Source organism: Dromiciops gliroides, chromosome 3 (genome assembly GCF_019393635.1).
Source record: "Dromiciops gliroides isolate mDroGli1 chromosome 3, mDroGli1.pri, whole genome shotgun sequence".
NCBI lineage: Eukaryota > Metazoa > Chordata > Mammalia > Microbiotheria > Microbiotheriidae > Dromiciops > Dromiciops gliroides.
The window spans coordinates 47,490,602-47,510,606 of record NC_057863.1 but is presented as its reverse complement, the minus strand read 5'-3'; the positions used below and the strand labels follow the sequence as shown (position 1 = coordinate 47,510,606).

Here is a 20,005-nt window from a genome sequence, read left to right as displayed (position 1 = left end):
CAGAATCTCACCAGGAAGGCCCAGTGACCAGGAAAGAGAGAAGAGGTTCAGAGAGTTCTAGGGATTTGCCCACAGTAAAGCTAAGATCAGCTGAGGCCAGGATCCCAGCAATCTTCACGCTCTTCCCACTATGCAGCAGAGATCGTTTTCTCATTAAGTTCCATTGTTTCCTCTGCTGCGCTCGCAAGAAGGAAAAAAAGGCAATTGGTCCAAAGCATCCGAGTTCCAGTGGTGGTAAAACAAACAGTCTCTAACCTCTCTCCTCCTGCCCGGCTACACATTCACAGTCTTCTTTTCCCTTCAATCTTGACTCTAAAACTAAGAAGCCAGTTGGGAAATTCTGTGAGACCTCGATCAATTCCCCATGACAGGACACAAATTGTTGCAGAAAGACCACCTGAGCATTCGAACCTGATGCCAATTTCTTCACTTTGAGTGGGAACGTATAAGTCAGCATCGAAACCTTTCCTTGGAATTCTTCCCTGCTCCAAAGCATCTTAGAACACGCTGAAGAGGGATTACTACATCTGGACCATCCGTCACATAAAAATAGAGTTTGGGGTGGAAAAGGCTCCTCTGCCTCATGTTAAATTAAAATAGCAAGCACCGGCCGTGGATTCGGGAGGACTCGAGTTCAGATCTGACCTCAGACTCTTGACACTTACTAGCTGTGTGACCCTGGGCAAGACGCTTAACTCTCATTGCCCAGCCAAAAAACAAACAAACAAAAAAGACACTGAAGTACTTTGTCATTTCCTTTTCTAGCTCATTTTACAGATGGGGAACTGAAGCAAACGGGGTAAGTGACTTGCCCAGGGTCACACAGCTACTAAGTGTCTGAGGACAAATTTGAACTCAGGAAATGAGTCTTACTAACTTTAGGCCCAATACTCTGCACTATGGTGCCACCTAGCTGCCCATGAATACACAAAGGTAAGCAAGAATTGGGACATTAAGCCATTGACCAATTCTCCTGGGTAATATTCTAACCCCAAATCCTTTTGCCAAGTCAAGAAGTATGTGCTTGTTTTTATCCTCTGATATCACATGGTAGGGGGCAGCTAGGTGACACAGTGGATAGAGTACCAGCCCTGGATTCAGGAGGACTCGAGTTCAAATCTGGCCTCAGACACTTGATACTTACTAGCTGTGTGACCCTAGGCAAGTCACTTAACCCTCGTTGCCCCACCAAACAAACAAACAAAAAGATACGTAAAAGCACTCTGCAAAATTTAAGGTGCTATTAAAATGGGAAATATCATTATTGGGCAGCTAAGTGGTGCAGTTGGATAAAGCACCAGCCCTGGATTCAGAAGGACCTGAGTTCAAATCCAGCCTCAGACACTTGATGCTTACTAGCTGTGTGACCCTGGGCAAGTCACTTAACCCTCAATGCTCAGTATCAAAATAATAATAATAATAATATCGTTTGTTCACTAAGAAAGAAGTTGAGAAGGAGGACTAGGAGACAGAAAAGTGAATAGTTATCAGTGCTAAATACTACCTTAGAATTATCACCAAGATATATTGCTGAATTTCCCTTGGGATGGAAGGATAGTACAGAGATAGGAGTTACGTGCTCTGAGCATTGTTGGGGTATGACACCTACCTTCTAGAGCACAGGGGTGGGTGGGTGCGGCTCTACCCCACTTGAGGAATGGGTCAGGCAGGAGAACAGTGAGATTTGGTAGAAAAGGCAAAAAACCCAAGTCAGGAGAGGCCTGGCCTCAGAGCCTACCTCTCAATGAACCACAGGTGGGCAAGTTACTGAGCCTTAACTTCCTCATATGTCAATTAGAGATAATTACAGACACCTATAGTACTCATCTCACTTGGTTCTTGTGTGAACCAGAGAAGACAGTCTCTGTGGGATCATATATCTCCAGCTGGGAGAGACCGCAAGTCAAAACCTCTCCTTTTACAGAAGAGGAAACTGTAACGATTGGAATGACGCCACCTGCTGGATACTTACTGTAGAAGAGTTCTGCCCATGAAGCGAAGGTCTTTGAGGGCAAGACCAGGAGTCTTTTCTTTGGCGGGGAGGAAGTGACGCAGACTAGTGGGAGGAGGAAGGAAGAGACTGGCGCTGACTCTGGGGCTCTTTCCTGAGGATGCTGGCGGAGAAGGGAGCTAGAAATGTGCTCTCCCTTTAATAGATAGGAATCTAGGCCTTTCTCTCTCTCTTTACCAAATTCTTATTCTCCTTAATAAATGCTTAAAAGTCTAACTCTTGCTAAAGCTTGTAATTGATTGGCGACCACTCATTAGATATTTTAGACAGACTAGCAAGAATTTTAGCCCTTAACAGATGGCGACCACGAAGGGAAAGCTAACCCTCAGTCTTCTTCTGATCTTCTGGTTGGGTAAGAAATTTCCCCTCCCTCTCCCTTTAACTGCTAAGTACTGGTGTACTGGCTGTGTTTTCCTTCAAATTTTTTCGAATGGACCTTTTAGACTCCCTAATTATCCTATTTTTGATTTTAGTCTGTTTAACCAGACAAATGGGAGATAAGATCATGTTAATGCTTTGTTTTTGTGGATTTTCTATTTTTCTTTTTATTTTTGTTAGAAGAGCCAGCAACATACTCACACAAGGAAATATCTCCCACTCTCCCAACCATGCTTTTTCAGAGAAACCTGAAGAGATTCCTGCAGCTTTTCCCAGTTCTAACACTAATTGTTGCTCTAATTTTGCATGCCTGGAGGAAATGACCCACCCTCTAGAAGCTTTTAATCCCCTAGCACCGGGAGGCAAAGTGGGGGAAGAGGAATCCAGGCCTGAGTTCAAAATCAAGTCTGATTCAAATTGCTCTGGTCCCTCCCCTCCTCTCCAGACCCCACCCTCTACTCCTCCCATGGCCAAGCCCATTGCTTCCCCTGCCTGGGAAGTCCAGAGATCTGATGCTCATGCTCAACTTTCTCTAACTACATTTGCTGCTTCAGGCTCAGCCCTTCCCCAGCCTGGCTGTGCTTCTGAGACAACCTTAGAAAACCCTTTAAATTCCAGATATACTCGTTTTGTTCATAATTTTGCTAACCTGCTTTTGTCTTTAATTAGTAATCTTATAAAGCATTTGTATGGTGAAAAGACTGACAGACAATATAGAGGGGTTAAAGAAGAAAAACTTAAGCTGAATGAGAATGACAATCATCACCATAGTTCAAGACTCCGCTTCTTTTGCCATGGAAGTATATATATTTTACAGAAATGTAGAAGTAAACAGCAAGGTATTGATATGAGTATTGGGGATTTTAGATATCGGAATCAAAAGTGTTCTGAATTCACTCAGAGTAATAGTATCAGTTCAGAGGTTACATAGGATTTCTGTGCTATTATATATACATTTTGAAATTAATGGTATGGGTTTATTTTCATAGAGATTTTCATGCTTTTGAGATTGTGTCTTATACTTAGTTTCTAAAACAAGGAGAATATTTGTAAAAGCTTTTTATAGTCATGTGATCAAGTTTATATTTTATAATACTCTTATTGATATTAAGTTCATATTCATTTAGATTTCCTTAGTTTGAATTTCACTGTATTTTATTGTTCCATGTGTATTTTCTTCTATTCATTTGTCTATCTAATTTTGAAACATTGCAAGATGGTTTTGATTTTATTATACAATGTTAATTCTAGGAGTATTGTGCTCCCATATTCTGAGTTGTTTGTTTTTGTTATTTTTTCTCAACTGATTATTTGATCAAACTCTTTAAAGCATTTCCCTGGCAAATTGTTTGCCATGGCAAGTGTAAATTGATTCTAGAAGTATTATTTTTGATAAGCATATTCCAAAAAAAAAAAAAAAAAGAGGGGAACATTTGTAAAAGTTTTCTTTGAGATTGTGTTGTGCTTTAACTTGTATTTAAATATGTTCAGATTTTTCAAAAAAGTAATTGTATACTAAGTTAAAAAAAAGGGGTATTATTTGAAATTGTTGCATAATTATATATTGTGTTCTGAGTCAAGATGTATTCACATTTTTTGCAATCATTTATTATCCTCAATTTTTAAATCCATATGAGACTTGGATTATGGGAACTTATCATTTAAGACACTAATTACCTTTATTCTGAGTTATCAGATGCCAGTTGGCCAAGGTGCCATCCAATCACAAGAGGAATACATGCAAGAGCAGACACTGAACTGTCACATGAGGGGAGACATGCATGAAGTCAAGGTATGGCCGAGAGAACGGCTTTTGACAAATGTTGAGGTTGGATTCTCTTGGTTTAATATTTTATTTTATTTTTCCCCACAATATTGTACAGATGGCTGGAAGTATTGATCCCACCCATCTCACTTCTACACCTAGCTTCTATGCTCCCTCCTATATGCCTGATGCCATGGACATCTCAATCCCATGCATCTGATTAAGTCTGACTCAGTTTCCTCCAATATGTTCGGTGGCATGGACATGTATTCCATCCACCTATTTTAAGCCTGGCATACTGTATGGGCAGTACATATTGCTCAAGTGTGGGAATGCTCATATCCCATCATTTCTCTGTTCTTTTATGGTAAACCCATAATTATCTCAGGAGCCATGATAAATAACAGTGTTGAATTTGGCCTTGACACCTGTTACCAATTATATTAGATTTTCTAATTTCTCATAATGGCATGAGGATAATTAGGCAGATGATGCAAAAAGTGATGAAACAAAGATAAAAATTATTTTTAAAAAATTAATATTGCAGCAATTGTCTTCTCAATTACTCCCCATAAGGGGGGACTATAATAATAATATAATTTTAAAGAATGGTTCAATTTTTGTTTTATTGTATGTTTCACGTGTTAACAACTAAGATTCTGAATTCCCTTAGACATGTTTTTGAGAACTTTCATTGTTTGATTTGATTATTGACAAAGCTATTTTAAAGTTGTGTTAAGCTCAATTTTGTAGGAAATTTTCCTGGCTGATTACCAGCATCCACACATCAACCCCTGAAGAGACTTCCATTCTACGACTACACCTAGAGGACATCTGAGAAAAGACTTTCAGAGACTTTAAATGAACAGTTTTGATTTGTTGTTTTTGTTGTTTTTTTTCTCTTTCTGTTATAATATACACCATCTGTAACATGTATTCTCTGCAGAGGCCCTCCCTTTGCAAGACTAATGTCAAAGCGTCGGTTCATGAGGACAAAAAAAAAATCACCCCTCTGGACAAAACTTTCCTCTCTTCCTTTTCTATATTGTTGTTCACATATTATTAGTTAGCAATAGTTATTATATTGTTTTTACTGTTCCGTCAAGGAAACATTTTGTTTCTTGAGGAACAACAGGGGGGACTGTAACGATTGGAATGACGCCACCTGCTGGATACTTACTGTAGAAGAGTTCTGCCCATGAAGCGAAGGTCTTTGAGGGCAAGACCAGGAGTCTTTTCTTTGGCGGGGAGGAAGTGACGCAGACTAGTGGGAGGAGGAAGGAAGAGACTGGCGCTGACTCTGGGTCTCTTTCCTGAGGACGCTGGCGGAGAAGGGAGCTAGAAATGTGCTCTCCCTTTAATAGATAGGAATCTAGGCCTTTCTCTCTCTCTTTACCAAATTCTTATTCTCCTTAATAAATGCTTAAAAGTCTAACTCTTGCTAAAGCTTGTAATTGATTGGAGACCACTCATTAGATATTTTAGACAGACTAGCAAGAATTTTAGCCCTTAACAAAACTGAGGCCCAAGGTCATCCAAGGTCACAGGGTGGTTTAGTGGCAGACCTGGGATTTAAACCCAGGTCCTCTGGCTATAGGCAAAGATCCTGGAGTAATTTACCCAAAGGCAAACAGAGGCTAAATGACTTGCCCAGGGTCACACAGCTAATAACTGTCTGAGAACACATTTGAACTCGGGTCTTCCTGACCTCAAGCCTAGAGCTCTATCACCAAGCCACCTAGGTGCCTTATATTAATGTGGCTAATGTTTAATCTTTCAAACAACTAACATATATTTTCTTTTTCTTTGGGGGTGGGAGGGTGGGGGAAATAATCAGGGTTAAGTGACTTGCCCAGGGTCACACAGCTAGTAAGTGTCAAGTGTCTGAGGTTTGATTTGAACTCAGGTTCTCCTGAATCCAGGGCCAGTGCTTTATCCACTGCACCACCTAGCTGCCCCCTTGCCCTGCCTCTTGAGTGAATCTCCTCTCAACTTGACCAATAACTTACAGATGACTCCTGAGGCACAACCAAATGTCCCTGCGCTCTCCAAACACTATGCTTGGACAGTGCCCTTCCAATTCTGAGGACTTGTCATATTTAGACAGATAGTATTCCTCAAAGTGAAGTGAGGACGAATAAATCATTCTTCTCACCTGGACAGCCATAGCCAAAGTATTCATGTTTTCCTTCATTCTTGTATCCCAAAGATATTAGGTCTGAGATCTTGTGAAATTCAACTTTGGTTAAGTTCTCATAAACACCCTGATTCTTCAAGGGGACCCTTATCTTGTTGTCTACCATCAAATTCTCTCTGTCTCTCTCTGTCTCTCTGTCTCTGTCTCTCCCTCTCTGTCTCTGTCTCCCTCTGTACTCTCCTCTCTTCTCCTATCCTCTCCTTTTCTCCCTTCCTTCCTCTCTCTGTCCTCTCTCTTCTCTCTGTCTCTGTCTCTCTGTCTCTCTATTTCTGTCTCTTTCCTCATCTCTCTCTCCCTGTCCTCTCCTCTCTTCTTCTTCTCTCTTTTTCTCCCTTCCTTTCTCTCTCTTCTCTCTCTCCCTCTCTCCCTCCCTCTGTCTCTTTCTCTTTCTCTTTCTCTCTGTCTCTCTGCCTCTCCCTGTCTTTCTCTCTGTTTTCCTTTGTCTCTCTCTCCTCCTCTGTCCTCTCTTCTCTTTTTCTTTCTTTCTTCCTTTCTCTCTCTCCTCTCTTTCTCTCTCTCCCCCTCTTTCTGTCTTATCACTTTGCCTCTTTCTTCCCCCTCTTCCTTTCTCCCCACTTCCCCCTCCAGTCAGGACACCTCTTGTTTCAACCCCATCACTGAATTTACTTCTTTTGTAACCAAGGACAAGTTTCCTAAGCATCACCTTAAAACAAGCTCACTGTACCAGATAATTGCCATAGTGCCCTTCAGCTCCAAGATTCCATCATAACCATTGCTCTTGGCTCACAGCTATTTAAGATGATTCTGCCCCTACCTTCCCCCAACCACCTTCCCCTCCCATAAGATCCACAAGGGTTTATTCACAAGGAAAGGCCTCTTTTGCTATAGAAACTGATATTCCAGAGAACAGGTAGAAAATAGATATTATTAGGAAGATAGATTTTTGTCTCAGAGAAGATAATGGATAATGGTTCTGGTGGGTAGAGTCTGTATATCTGCGGTGCTTGATCTTACCCGTCACGAAAGGGATACTCCCATGTATTGTTTCCCACAAAACATTTGGGACCCCTATTAATAGCAATCACCGAGATGATCAATGCATATAAAGCTCCCACACTGCCAATCCCAGAAAACATCATGGAATTAAATGTCTGAAAAAGAGAAAGAAAAAAAGTGATTTTTTTCACTCCATGGAGAGGGCGGAACTTTGCAGAAATCAAAGACAATCAAGGTAACCATTGTGATATGGTTCACAGCGGTGCTCCTCTTCCAGGCTTGTAAAATTGCCTTCGTTACAACATGAACATGAGGATGAGAACGTAAATACAGGTATAGTGCAGCCGGTGACACAGTGGATAGAACTCAGGGAGAATAACAGTGCCTACCTTGCTGGGAGACTCCAAGGAGATCCTTTTTTGTAAAAAGTGATTAGCACAGTGCCTGACACATCATAGGCACTATATGAATGCTTATTTCCCAAATATTATTATCCCCAATTTACAGATTATAAAATTGAGGCTCAGAGGTTATATCACTTCCTGGGAAGCCATTGGATCATATTCTAGGCTCTCTCCCAAGACACCTAAAGTCCACAATGGTCAGATTGGCCCCACCGAGGCCTCCTCTTCCTCCCCACTTTCCAACTCTCATCTCTATGCCAATTATTCTCAGGTGTATTTGTACCATCCTAACCTCTCTCCTGAGCTCTAGTTTCACAACTCTGACAACCTATTGGATATTGGAGAAATTATATTTCTCACAGACATCTTCAATTCAAGGTGTCCAAAATTGAACTCTCCCTTCTTCCTAATTTTCCTATTACTGTTTTTTTGTGTTTTGGGATTTTTTTTTTTGGCAAGGCATTCAGAATTAAGTGACTTGCCCAGGGTCACAGAGCTAGTAAGTGTCAAGCGTCTGAGGCCAAACTTGAACTCAGGTCCTCCTGACTGCATGGCCAGTGCTCCATCCGCTGTGCCACCTAACTGTTCCTTCCACCCACTCTATGATCCAGTGACACAGGCCTCCTTGCTGTTCCTCAAACAAGATACTCCATGTCCCCACTTGGGGCATTTTCTTTCTTTCTTTCTTTCTTTCTTTCTTTCTTTCTTTCTTTCTTTCTTTCTTTCTTTCTTTCTTTCTTTCTTTCTTTCTTTCTTTCTCTCTCTCTCTCTCTCTCTCTCTCTCTCTCTCTCTCTCTCTCTCTCTCTCTCTCTCTCTCCCTCCCTCCCTTCCTTTCTTTCTTTCCAGTGAGGCAATTGGGGTTAAGTGACTTGCCCAGGGTCACACAGCTAGTAAGTGTCAAGTGTCTGAGGCTGGATTTGAACTCAGGTCCTCCTGACTCCAGGGCCAGTGCTCTATCTACTGCGCCACCTAGCTGCCCCAACTTGGGGTATTTTCATTAACTGCTTCCAATGCCTAGAACTCTCCTCCTCATCATCTCTACTTCCTGATTTCCCCCAAATCTCATCTTCTTCAAGAAGCCTTTCCTGGGGCCGCTGGGTGGCAAAGTGGATAAAGTGGATTCAGGAGGACCTGAGTTCAAATCCAGCCTCAGTCACTTGACACTTACTAGTTGTGTGATCCTGGGCAAGTTACTTAACCCCCATTGTCCCCCCCCCCAAAAAAAAAGAAGCCTTTCCCAATTTCTCTTACTTCTAGAACCTTGTCTCTGGTCATCATCTCCAACTCATCCTGCATATGTCTTGTTTGTCCTGGTACTTTACACATTGTCTCCACTACTGGGCTGTGAGCTCCTTAAGAGCAGGGACTGTCTTTTGCCTTTCTTTGTATCCCCAGTGTGTGGCACAGAGCGGGACCCTCAGGAGGCATTTTGCAAATGTTTATCAACTGACTGTTAATCATTTTTCTGGCATCCACAAATAATTGTTCTTTCTGTCCCTTAGCCTAAGGTTCCTGGAGAAAACATCTGGGTGCCGTGGTGACATGCAGGAGGATGTAATGGTCTGCAAGCTTGATAAATGCTGATTGAGGGGGCAGCTAGGTGGCGCAGTGGATAGAGCATTGGCCCTGGATTCAGGAGGACCTGAATTCATATCTGACCTCAGACACTTTACACTTCCTAGCTGTGTGACCCTGGGCAAGTCACTTAATCCTTATTGCCCTGCAAAAAAGAAAGAAAGAAAGGAAGAAAGGAAGAAAGAAAGGAAGGAAGGAAGGAAGGAAGGAAGAAAGAAAGAAAGAAAGAAAGAAAGAAAGAAAGAAAGAAAGAAAGAAAGAAAGAAAGAAAGAAAGAAAGAAAGAAAGAAAGAAAGAAAGAAAGAAAGAAAGAAAGAAAGAAAGAAAAAGATAAATGCTGATTGGCCAACTGATTGATAGAAAGCTAGTTATTCTACTGCTTAGAACAAGAACCATCTTCAGAGTGAATGGAGTTGGTTGCTGCGATCCTCTGCTCCTCAACTCTTCTCTCACTTCCATGCGAATACCTGGAATTCCATGTTACAATTTTATTCTGTGTAATTTAAGATTCTAAATGTGGATTCTAATCTGTTCCCCCAGTTTTGGGGGAAACTGACTAAAATCACTGATAAAACGAGTTTAGGTTTTTAAGGGTTTATTGGAAAATAGAAAGAAAAAGATTGAGAACAGAATTCCAACAGCCTGGCATTCCATCTTTCCTCAAATTTCCTGTGAAGTCCTCTGCCGCCACCATCACCAAGTCAGGAACCCAAAAGCGCAAGAGCTCTCCACCCAGGCTCCCTCTCCTCCTTCCTGTCTCCTCCCAGAAAATAGGAGGCTCCTCAAGTTGATTGGCTGGTAGCCTTGATAGACAGCACCCATGAGTAAACGTCATTTCCTGACGCCAAGGAAAAGCCACAATGCCTCTGAGGCATTTTCCTCATGGAGGAGCTTTCCCACAGCAAGTCTCCAGTAGGTGGCATCATTCCAATCATTACAATTCCTTTGGCATATATCTTTATCCTTTGTTGAATGCTGATGGTTTTAGGTCACAGTAGTCCCCCATGCTTTAGGATCTTAAAGCTAGATGTGACCTTCATGGTGTAATAAGAGTGCCAGACGTGGAATTGGGAAAACCTGAATTAAATCTTGCCTCTGACATTTAGCTATGTTACCAGGCATGACTGACTTAACCCACTCAGTGCCTCAGTTTCCCCATCTATAGAACAGGTATAGGAATATATACATGATAGATTGTTGCTAAGCTCAAACGAGATAATGAATGTAAAGTGATATACAAACTTTATTAATGTGTGACCTTGGGCAAGTCACTTAACCCCAATTGCCTCACTAAAAAAAAAAAAATTTTTTAAGTGAATGTAACAAAATTACAAAGATCAAATAAGAAGATGCTCTATCCAACCCCTTTGTGGAGGTGGGAGGTTCACAGGTGTGTGAAACACAGTACATGTGTTTTCAGACTTTTTCAATGTATTCATCAGTTGTGCTGATTTTTTCCTTTTTCTTTTTCATTGTTTTTCTTTTTAAAATTACTATTTGTTATATGGAAAGACTGTTTGGGAGGCAGAGGGGGAAGCGGGAATACTGGGGATAACTATGATGATATAAAAGACAAAAGTCATCAATAAATACTTATTTTTAAAAAAGAAAAGAAAGAAGTGCAGAAACAGCATGGCTAAAACAAAAAATTGGGGAAAATTTTTATTGACAGTTTCTTGGGAAAAGGACTCACATCTCAAATATATAGAAAACTTTATCAAATTTATAAGAATATGAGTCATTCCCCAACTGATAAATGGTTAAAGACTACGAACAGGCAATTTTTCAATGAAGAAATCAGAACTATATGTAGTCATATAAAAATGCTCTAAATCATTGATTAGAGAAATGAAAATTAAAACATCTTTAAGAAAGTGTCTCACACCTTTCTGATTGGTTAAAATGACAGAAGGGGAAAATGACAAATATTGGAGGGGATATGGAAAAATTGGGATACTGATTTACCATTAACAACTATGAATTTTGGAGAGCAATCTGGAATTATGCCCAAAGAGTTATTATATTGCTTATACCCCTTGACCCAGAAATACCACTATTAGGTCTGTTTCCCAAGGTGATAAGGGAAAAAGGAAAAGAGCCTATATATTCTAAAATATTTATAGCAGCTCTCTTTGTGGTAGCAAGGAACTGGAAAATTAGGGGATGCCCATGAATTGGGGAATGGCTAAACAAGTTGTGGTATATGATTGTGATGGAATACTACTGTGCTGTAAGAAATGGTGAGCTGCTTGATTTTAGAAAAACATGGAAAGACTTGCATGCAATAATAATGAAGAGTAAAATGAACAGAACCAAGAGAATGTTGTTTACAGTTACAGCAATATTGTGTGAAGAATAACTGTGAACAACTAAGTTACTCTAAGTATTAGAAATATTCAAATCAACTACAAAGGACCTATAAAGGAAGATGCTCTCTACCTCCAGAGAAAGAACTGATAAATAAAGTATGTATAATAAGGTTTTACATACACATATACATATAGATTATACACATATCATATACACATATCCACATGAAATGGTGGCCTTCTCTAGTGCAGGGTGGGGAGAAAGGAAGGACCACAGTTCAGAACTTAAAATGTAACAAAAAATTAATAAAATTAAAATTTTTTAAAAGAGCATAAATGGGGCAGCCAGGTGGTGCAGTGGCTAGAGCACCGGCCCTGGAGTCAGGAATACCTGAGTTCAAATCTGACCTCAGACACTTAACACTTACTAGCTGTGTGACCCTGGGCAAGTCATTTAACCCCAATTGCCTCACTTAAAAAAAAAAAAAAGAGAGAGCATAAACAGCATGGCTACTGAGTGAAACCAAGACATTGATCATTTAACAGGGAGAGAGTCATTTTTTGATCTAGGAAGCAGGATGGAGAAATAATGGCCCAAATTTATGAACCTTATGACTTGGTCTTAGCAGCACCAATGTTCGTGTGTATCTCAAGCATCCAGGTACCAGTGCCAGAAATTGAGCTCTCACTGGCTTGGGGGAAGATCAGTGCAAAAAGAAGAAAAAAGTGCAAAAGAAAAAATTTCTGGACAAAATTGTGCAAACTGATTTTTTAACTTGATTTATAACCCTTGGACCGGGGACCTCCCTGAGTTATACAATCAACCTGATGCTGGGTTTCCAATGCAGAGGAATTAACTTTAGTGCACACACATTTCAGGAGCCCCATATCATGAGAAAGATAAGTGGCTGAACCACAGACCAAATGTCTGTCTCCCATATGACCAAGCTAGATTTGTGGAAGCATAGTGTATCTTTCTGTATGGATCACACTTAGATTTTTGTACTGAGGGAAGTGGGATTTGCTTAATTATAATAGCTAACATTTATATAGCATTTACAATGTCCTGGGCACTGTGCTAAGGACCTTAACAAAATGAATTAATTAATTAATTATGTGTGTATGTGTATATGTTTATATATCTAATATATACACATATGCACACAACAAAACAATCAAAATTGAATTTTATGAAATTATAATAACCAAAATTGGACTCAGAGATGAGATTTAGAGAATGTACCATGGATAGATGGGTGGATGGATGGATGGATGGATGGATGGATGGATGGATGGATGGGTGGATGGATCAATGAATAGATAGATATAATTTTAGAGAGAAATATACATGTAGAATGGGAGCTGAATGCTTGCCCAGGTATATAAAGTTAAATTCTGGGTCCCCAGGTTAAACCTCTTAGAAGGGAAGTAATGTCACCCTGCTATCCCTAGAAGCATCATCACTCCAAAACCTGATGGTGGTAGAGGGAGCTCTTTTTTTTAAGGAGTACTCCCAGGTGGTCCTTGGTGTTTCCCTTTTGATCAGTTGCCCAGAGTTTCTTGTCATCACCAGGGTCATTCCAGAATAGTAGAGATCACTGAGCAGAAGTAAGGGGGTAGGGGAGGCAGTTGTGGGGAGTGGGGAGGTATTGGGGGAGGAGGGGAACCTGAGCCAATCACTCTGCGTGTCCCTTATCCAGAACCTTTTTAGATGGGCGGAGTCACTGAACATAGAGTCAGAAGAATTGAGTTTCGTCCCGGATCTGACATTTTCCTGCTATATAACCCTGAGGCAAGTCAGCTAACTATTTAGAGAATGAAGAAGGCACATTTTAGAATTCTATGAACATCAAAGGCAGGTGCTAAAGGGAAATGGGAAAGAATAGAAGGAAATTGAGGCTTGACTCCTTTGACAAGGATATTATGACTGTTGTACATGATGATTGAAAGGCACTGAGGGAGGAATGAATATCATGAGGATTTATCACCAGGAAGATCTGGGTTCTAATCCCACATCTTTCATACTTGCTAGGTGTACTCTCGTGGTTGTCACTTAACCTCTCCAAGATTCAGTTTTCTCATTTGTTAAATAGGAATAATAATACCTCTAATCCCTCTCTCAGGACTGTTCAGAAGCCCAAGTGATAGAAGATATGTAAAGTCCTTTTGAAAATGTCAAAGTGCTATATAAATATCAGTTATTAAGTGTAAAATTACAGGGGGTGTTTTATTATAAGTAGCTGGGATACTGCCCTCCTCTTCTCCACTGCTTCCCTAAACCACCTCCATTTGCAACAAAGGGAGAGGTCGGGGTGAGCTCTCTGACCTGGGCATTCTTCTCTTTTTGTCCCTTGTTCACTTACTTTGAGCTTCTTCCCACGATCCTCCTGGCCATCGTATGCACAGCAGTCACTATTCTTCAGACTCAACAATGAGAGAGCAGGAAAAATCATCTGCCAACAACAGGAAGATACCCACAGTGAGTATGGACTTGAGGAAGGGAGCTTAGGGGTTTCCTGTGCCATCCAAGTTCAAGAGTCCTATCCCACAATGGATTGTAAGGGCTGAGAGAAGTTATGGGATTCCAAAGGATGTGGAAATGACTTTTAACAATGGGTCCTCATAATCCATGCATACTATAGCCACTGCTAAAAAAAATTGCTCTTTTCAAAGTCACTGTTTAAAAAAAATGCAAACTTTGATTAAGTTAATGGGGATCAACAGATGCCTAGTTGTGATGGCAAGAGGATGAGAAGGGAGTATGTGGCAGACCTGGGAGAATCCACCTGCATGTGCAAAGGTATGGAAGTGGGAAATAAATAGCATGCATAGAAAAGTGCTATCCTATAGATAGATCACAAATCTGTCATAGGACATGGCTAAACATAGGACGGAAAGGAGTCAGGATTTGAACCTAAACCTTTTTTTTAATAGGTACAAAGAGGGCAAAACTAGAAAATTTACTCTATTTTCCTCTACTTGACATAGATGAAAGCTGGTCTGGAAATCTCTCCTTAGTTATTAATACTACTAATAATAGCTAATATTTACATAGCACGGACTTGTGCCAGGAACTGTGCTACACACTTTATAATTATTATCTCATTTGATCCTCAAAACAACCCTAGCAGGTGAATGCCATTATTTAGCGTCACCATTTTACCAATGAAGAAACTGAGGCCCACTGAGGTTAAGTGGCTTGGCCAGGGTAATACAAGCTAGTGAGTATCTGAGGCTAGAGTTGAACTAACTCCAGGCTCAGAGTTCTATCTACTGAGCCACCAGCTGCTCCAATGCTGTAGGCAGGTTAATTCAGGGCCCTATTAGGGAAGCTGCTTAGGTTGTTGACTCTTTGTGACCCATGGAGTTTTCTTTGAAGAGATACAGGAGTGTTCTGCCATTCCCTTCTCCAATGTGTCCCCATTTTACAGATAAGGAACTGAGGCAAATAGGGGTTAAGCTACTTGCCCAGGGTCACACAGCTACTAAGTATCTGAATCCAGATTTGAACTCAGATCTTCCTGATTCCAAGCCCAGTGACCTATTCACTAATCCACCTAGGAAATGGCAAAGCACTCCAGTATCTCTGAGAAGAAAACCCCAAATGGGGTCATAAAGAATTAGACATGACTGAAAATGACTGAACAAAAGCCATAGAGGTGGGGGAAAGAACAAAGAATCTGTTAGCTTCCAATTTTAACTATTTCCCCTTGCTAGATAGGTTCTAACGCCTTTTCTTATCTATGCTACTGAAGGACTAGCAAGGACTTTCAGCGCCCTCTAAATTCAGTGCCCTGGGACAAAGCCCCAGTTTTTCTTCCAAGTTACAATTATGGATATGGGAATTGCTGTTATCAATCTATATTTGTTCATAAGTAATACACATCGGGGAAGCTAGGTGGTACAGTGGATAGAGCACCAGCCCTGGAGTCAGGAGGACCTAAGTTCAAATCTGGCCTCAGACACTTGACACTTACTAGCTGTGTGACCCTGGGCAAGTCGCTTAACCCCAATTGCCCCACAAAAAAAAAATACACATCATGTAAGAACAAGAGATTGTTTGGTGATTGGAAACAACTGCAGGCCTGACTTCAAATCATGTACCTCCACTTAAGACATCATCCCCATTTCCTCCCCCCACTAGAGCCCTGAACTCCATTCTGAGAACTGCTTGATTGGTGAGTGATCTTGCCTGGGACCACTAAGCTTCCACCTCACTTCCTGCTGACCAGCTCCATGCTACCAGCATCCCCTTTGCAACTTCTCTTTGTGTCTGGTCTTCCCCCTTTAGAATAAAAGCTCATCAGAGGCAGAGACCATCTGGTATCTATATATCAGTGGTTAGTACAGTATATGGCATATAATAGGTATTTAATAAATGCCTATTGATCTATTATCTATTTATCCAATTATCCACATATCAGAAATAATATTGTTTTCCCAAAGATATTTTGTTATGGTAGGATGATAACATAGCCCGTAATCAGGCTAATGGGAGGCAGATATGATTAATGAAGGAGTAGAAATGTTATCCATGTTAATTCTTTCAAGGAGTACATAATCACACCAAAGTCACTGGCCTGTGATGATTTCTGTTGGTAACTAAACATAGCCCCAAATCAATTCATAGCCTTAAAATGGCAAAATTGTTCTTTGTCCTTCAAAGAGGACCAATGAAATCAGGAGGGTGATGTCTTGAGACTTGCAAGTGAATTGGATTTAAGTGAGGCAGGGCTGTGCAAAGTCATCAGCCTCACTCTCTCCTCCAAAGCCAGACATAGGTCAGGATGACTGGAGATGACCCCAGATGCAGTAGGAGACCTTGGCCTTCTTAAGGTAAGGTCTTTCCCAGGTGTCAGTTTGTCTGAGGCAACACCCATTCAGAGATTAAAGGCTAAATGGAGGCAAAAAAAAAATGGCCTAGTTTGCCTACCTAAAAAAAAATAAGACCAAAGAGGACAGAAGCCAGTCCAATGTGTCCTGAAAAGGGGAAATGAACTGGGGGAGAGGGAATCAGGCCAAGTTTTTAAGAGGTTTTTACTCACGAAGACCCCGCATCCTAATATTCCTCCAAAATACCAGACCTCTTCGGTAAGGTTTACATTGTTGTCTATTACGCCTGCTCCAGGAAAGAAGAGTAGAATATTTGTCAGGGTGCCCAACACAGCCAGAGGAATGAGGGTACACCCCAGGCACCCTGCACAGTCCACACGGCACATTCTCCTGATAAAAAGATAACCAAAGGAAATTAATGTGGAAGGGTGATCCGTCACTCTCCACCTACTCCCGACAGTGTCTCTTCAGTGGTCCTAGGCCAGAACTTCCAAATTTTCTTCCCAAATGCCTCCCTAGATATTTCAGTATCTCAAATTCAAGCAGAGAACCCTAAGGTACTTACCTGCTCTCCTGACTGTGGTAAGCTTTTTTTCATGGCCCCTCCACAAATGTGATTATGTATAGAGCAATCGTTTCACCATGGAGACTGATAGAATCTGTTAATATTCTACCAGCAAAGAGGAAAGGCAGGCATACAAATATGCTGTTGGTGAAGCTGTGAGTTGGTTGAATCATTCTAGGAATTGACCTGGAATTGTGCTAAAAGTAATTAAAGTATTCATAATCCTTTATTGGAGATCCCACTGCTAGGCATATATCCCAAAGACAAAAAGAAAGGTCCCACATACACCAAAATATTCATGGCAGCAGTGTTATGGGGAGGAAAGAGCCAGAAACACTGGAGATGCCTATTGATCAAGGAATATCTGAACATATCATAGCACATAAATGGAATAGAATATTATTGTAACTTACAAAACAACTATGAATATGAAGAATTCAGAAAAGTATGGGAAGATCTTAACTGAAGAAAAGCAAAACAAGTATTCTAAAACCAGGAAAACAACACATAGAATGAAAATATTCATCGGGGGAAAAGTAACATTAGTTGAATGCTAAATAATCATAATATTAAAGCTTAGCCCCAAAGAAGAGAAAAGAGAATCTCTTATTTAAAGAAATCAGGGTTATGGATATAGAACACTACATAGATTGTCAGGTTTGATGGATGTGTTTCTTTTTCTTCTGTTCCTTTTTTCTTTTGTGTCTAAGGGATGGCCCTTTGGGTAAGCGAGAGGAGAGGGTACAAACAGAAATGAAGGGTTCTAACAATATATACCTTTTTTAAAAGATTAAAGGAAGAGGGGCAGCTAGGTGGCAGAGTGGATAGAGCACTGGCCCTGGATTCAGGAGGACCTGAGTTCAAATCTGGCCTCAGACACTTAACACTTACTAGCTGTGTAACACTGGGCACTTAACCCCAATTGCCTCACACACACACACACACACACACACACACACACACACACACACACACACAAAAGATTAAAGGAAGAAACATGTAATGGAGAAGTAGATTTCTTCCTAAGAGAATGAGATTTTTTAAAGTAACATAAATAATAAATATTATATAATACAATGTAGAATATAAGTTCAGTTGAAGGAGAGGTTAGTGTAATGGTTTCTAAGCTGCTGAAAGAATGTATGTGTAAAAATTTTTGTACCCTCTACATTTCAGTGGCCTGTGACAAAGCCTCTACTAACTCACCGTAGTTATAAAACTTCCCAGCACCAGCACGAAAATGGTATCCAATTGGATTGAGCTCAACAACAGAGTTCCTTGTTGGTTGGAAAGAGGGTGGAAGGTAAGGGGGACATAAACATATTCTCATTTGTTAACCACCAGGCCATTTTTCTTCTATTTTTTTCTAAGACCAACCATACTAATATGTTCCTCATGGAATCTCCATCTCTAAGCTTCATGGTATCTTCCAGTTTATTGAGCTTGGAGAGAAGATTTTAATAAAGAAACCAAGGGGTGATTAAAAAAAAATAGTCTTCGGGGGCAGCTAGGTGGTGCAGTGGACTAAGCATTGGCCCTGGAGTCAGGAGGATCTGAGTTCAGATCTGGCCTCAGACACTTGATACTTACTAACTGTGTGACCCTGGGCAAGTCACTTAACCCTCATTGCTCCACAAAAAAATAAAAACAAAAAACAAAAAAACCCCAATCTTCTTACTTTTTTATATTTAAACATTCTTTGAATTGGGTTGCTTAAAGGCACATAGATATGAGTTGATTTACCCAGAGTCACATGGCAAAGAATTGTGAGAACAATTTGAATTCCCGACTCTGAGTCTACTCTAGTATTCACTATACCACATCAAGTCAATTTGACAAAGGCTTAAAGATATCTTTGTACCCCAAATAGAATCACCAGGGTTTTCAGAATCTTAGATTTTCTTTTAAACGAGAAAACCAATCACAAAAGAGTAGGATGTTAAAGCTAACACAGATTTTGGGCAGCTAGGTGGCGCAGTAGATAAAGCACTAGCCCTGGATTCAGGAGGACCTGAGTTCAAATCCAGCCTCAGACACTTGACACTTACTAGCTGTGTGACCCTAAGCAAGTCACTTAACTGTCATTGCCCTGTTAAAAAAAAAAAGCTAACACAGATTTTAAAAACATTAACTAGATAAAAAATTCAAGATATAGCCATAATGGGATTGTATGATCTATAGTTTGAAACCTGCTTAATCTTGCTCTCAGTAAATGTCAAGATGCATACCTGAATGCATGCTTGAAAAGCTAGAACAATGTAGAGCCATCCAAGTTATATATTATTTTGGTTAAACTAATATGAAAAAATTAAAATGAAATATTGTTTTTCAAAAGGCTTGTGTGACATTTCATATTAAGTAAGGGATGTTGATCAATTTTTTTTTGCTCCCATCCATAAATAATAGTCCTTTGCATCTCTTAGCTTAAGCTTCCTGGGAGAGACAGCCAGGTTCCATGGTGATAGGCAGGGGGGGTTAGTGGCCAGCAAGCTACATATGAACCAACAGTGTGAGAAGGCAACTAAGAAACCTAATCTGATGAAGTGGGATTGTCTCCAGGAAACAGATGCCAGTTCATTTTTGTGCTCAGTTCTGGTTGCCATGTTTCAGGGATGGTGTTGAGAAGCTAGCAAGTGTTCAAATGAGGGTAACCCAGATGGTTGTATGAAGAAATTGGAGTTGTTGGAGAAGGGAAGCCTGAAGTGGGGGGCAGGGAGGGCAGCAGGAGGCAGGTGATTCCAAAGGGGAGGTAGCTTTCTGCCTTCAGGTAGTTAGGCTGTCCCCTAGGTGGTTTTTTGCCTCCAGAAGGCATCAATGCATCAAAACTGCCAAGAGGCAATTTTTTTTTTTTTTTTTTTTTTAGTGAGGCAATTGGAGTTAAGTGACTTGCCCAGGGCCACACAGCTAATAAGTGTTAAGTGTCTGAGGTCGGATTTGAACCCAGGTACTCCTGACTCCAGGGCCGGTGCTCTATCCACTGTGCCACCTAGCTGCCCTAGAATTACAAAGC

At 40.7% G+C, this 20,005-nt stretch overlaps 1 protein-coding gene across 1 annotated transcript in view; it reads right to left on the bottom strand.

Annotated features, from left to right (window-relative positions):
* Positions 1-20,005, bottom strand: part of LOC122747120 (transmembrane 4 L6 family member 4-like) — a 33,400-nt gene that overhangs the window by 7,787 nt on the left and 5,608 nt on the right. The window contains exons 2-4 of the mRNA XM_043993331.1: positions 16,643-16,820; positions 13,961-14,050; positions 7,327-7,463 (exon numbers count right to left, since the gene is read on the bottom strand). Of these exons, the coding sequence (XP_043849266.1) occupies positions 7,327-7,463; positions 13,961-14,050; positions 16,643-16,816 (401 nt within the window). The 5' untranslated portion in view covers positions 16,817-16,820. The remainder of the gene's footprint in view (positions 1-7,326; positions 7,464-13,960; positions 14,051-16,642; positions 16,821-20,005) is intronic.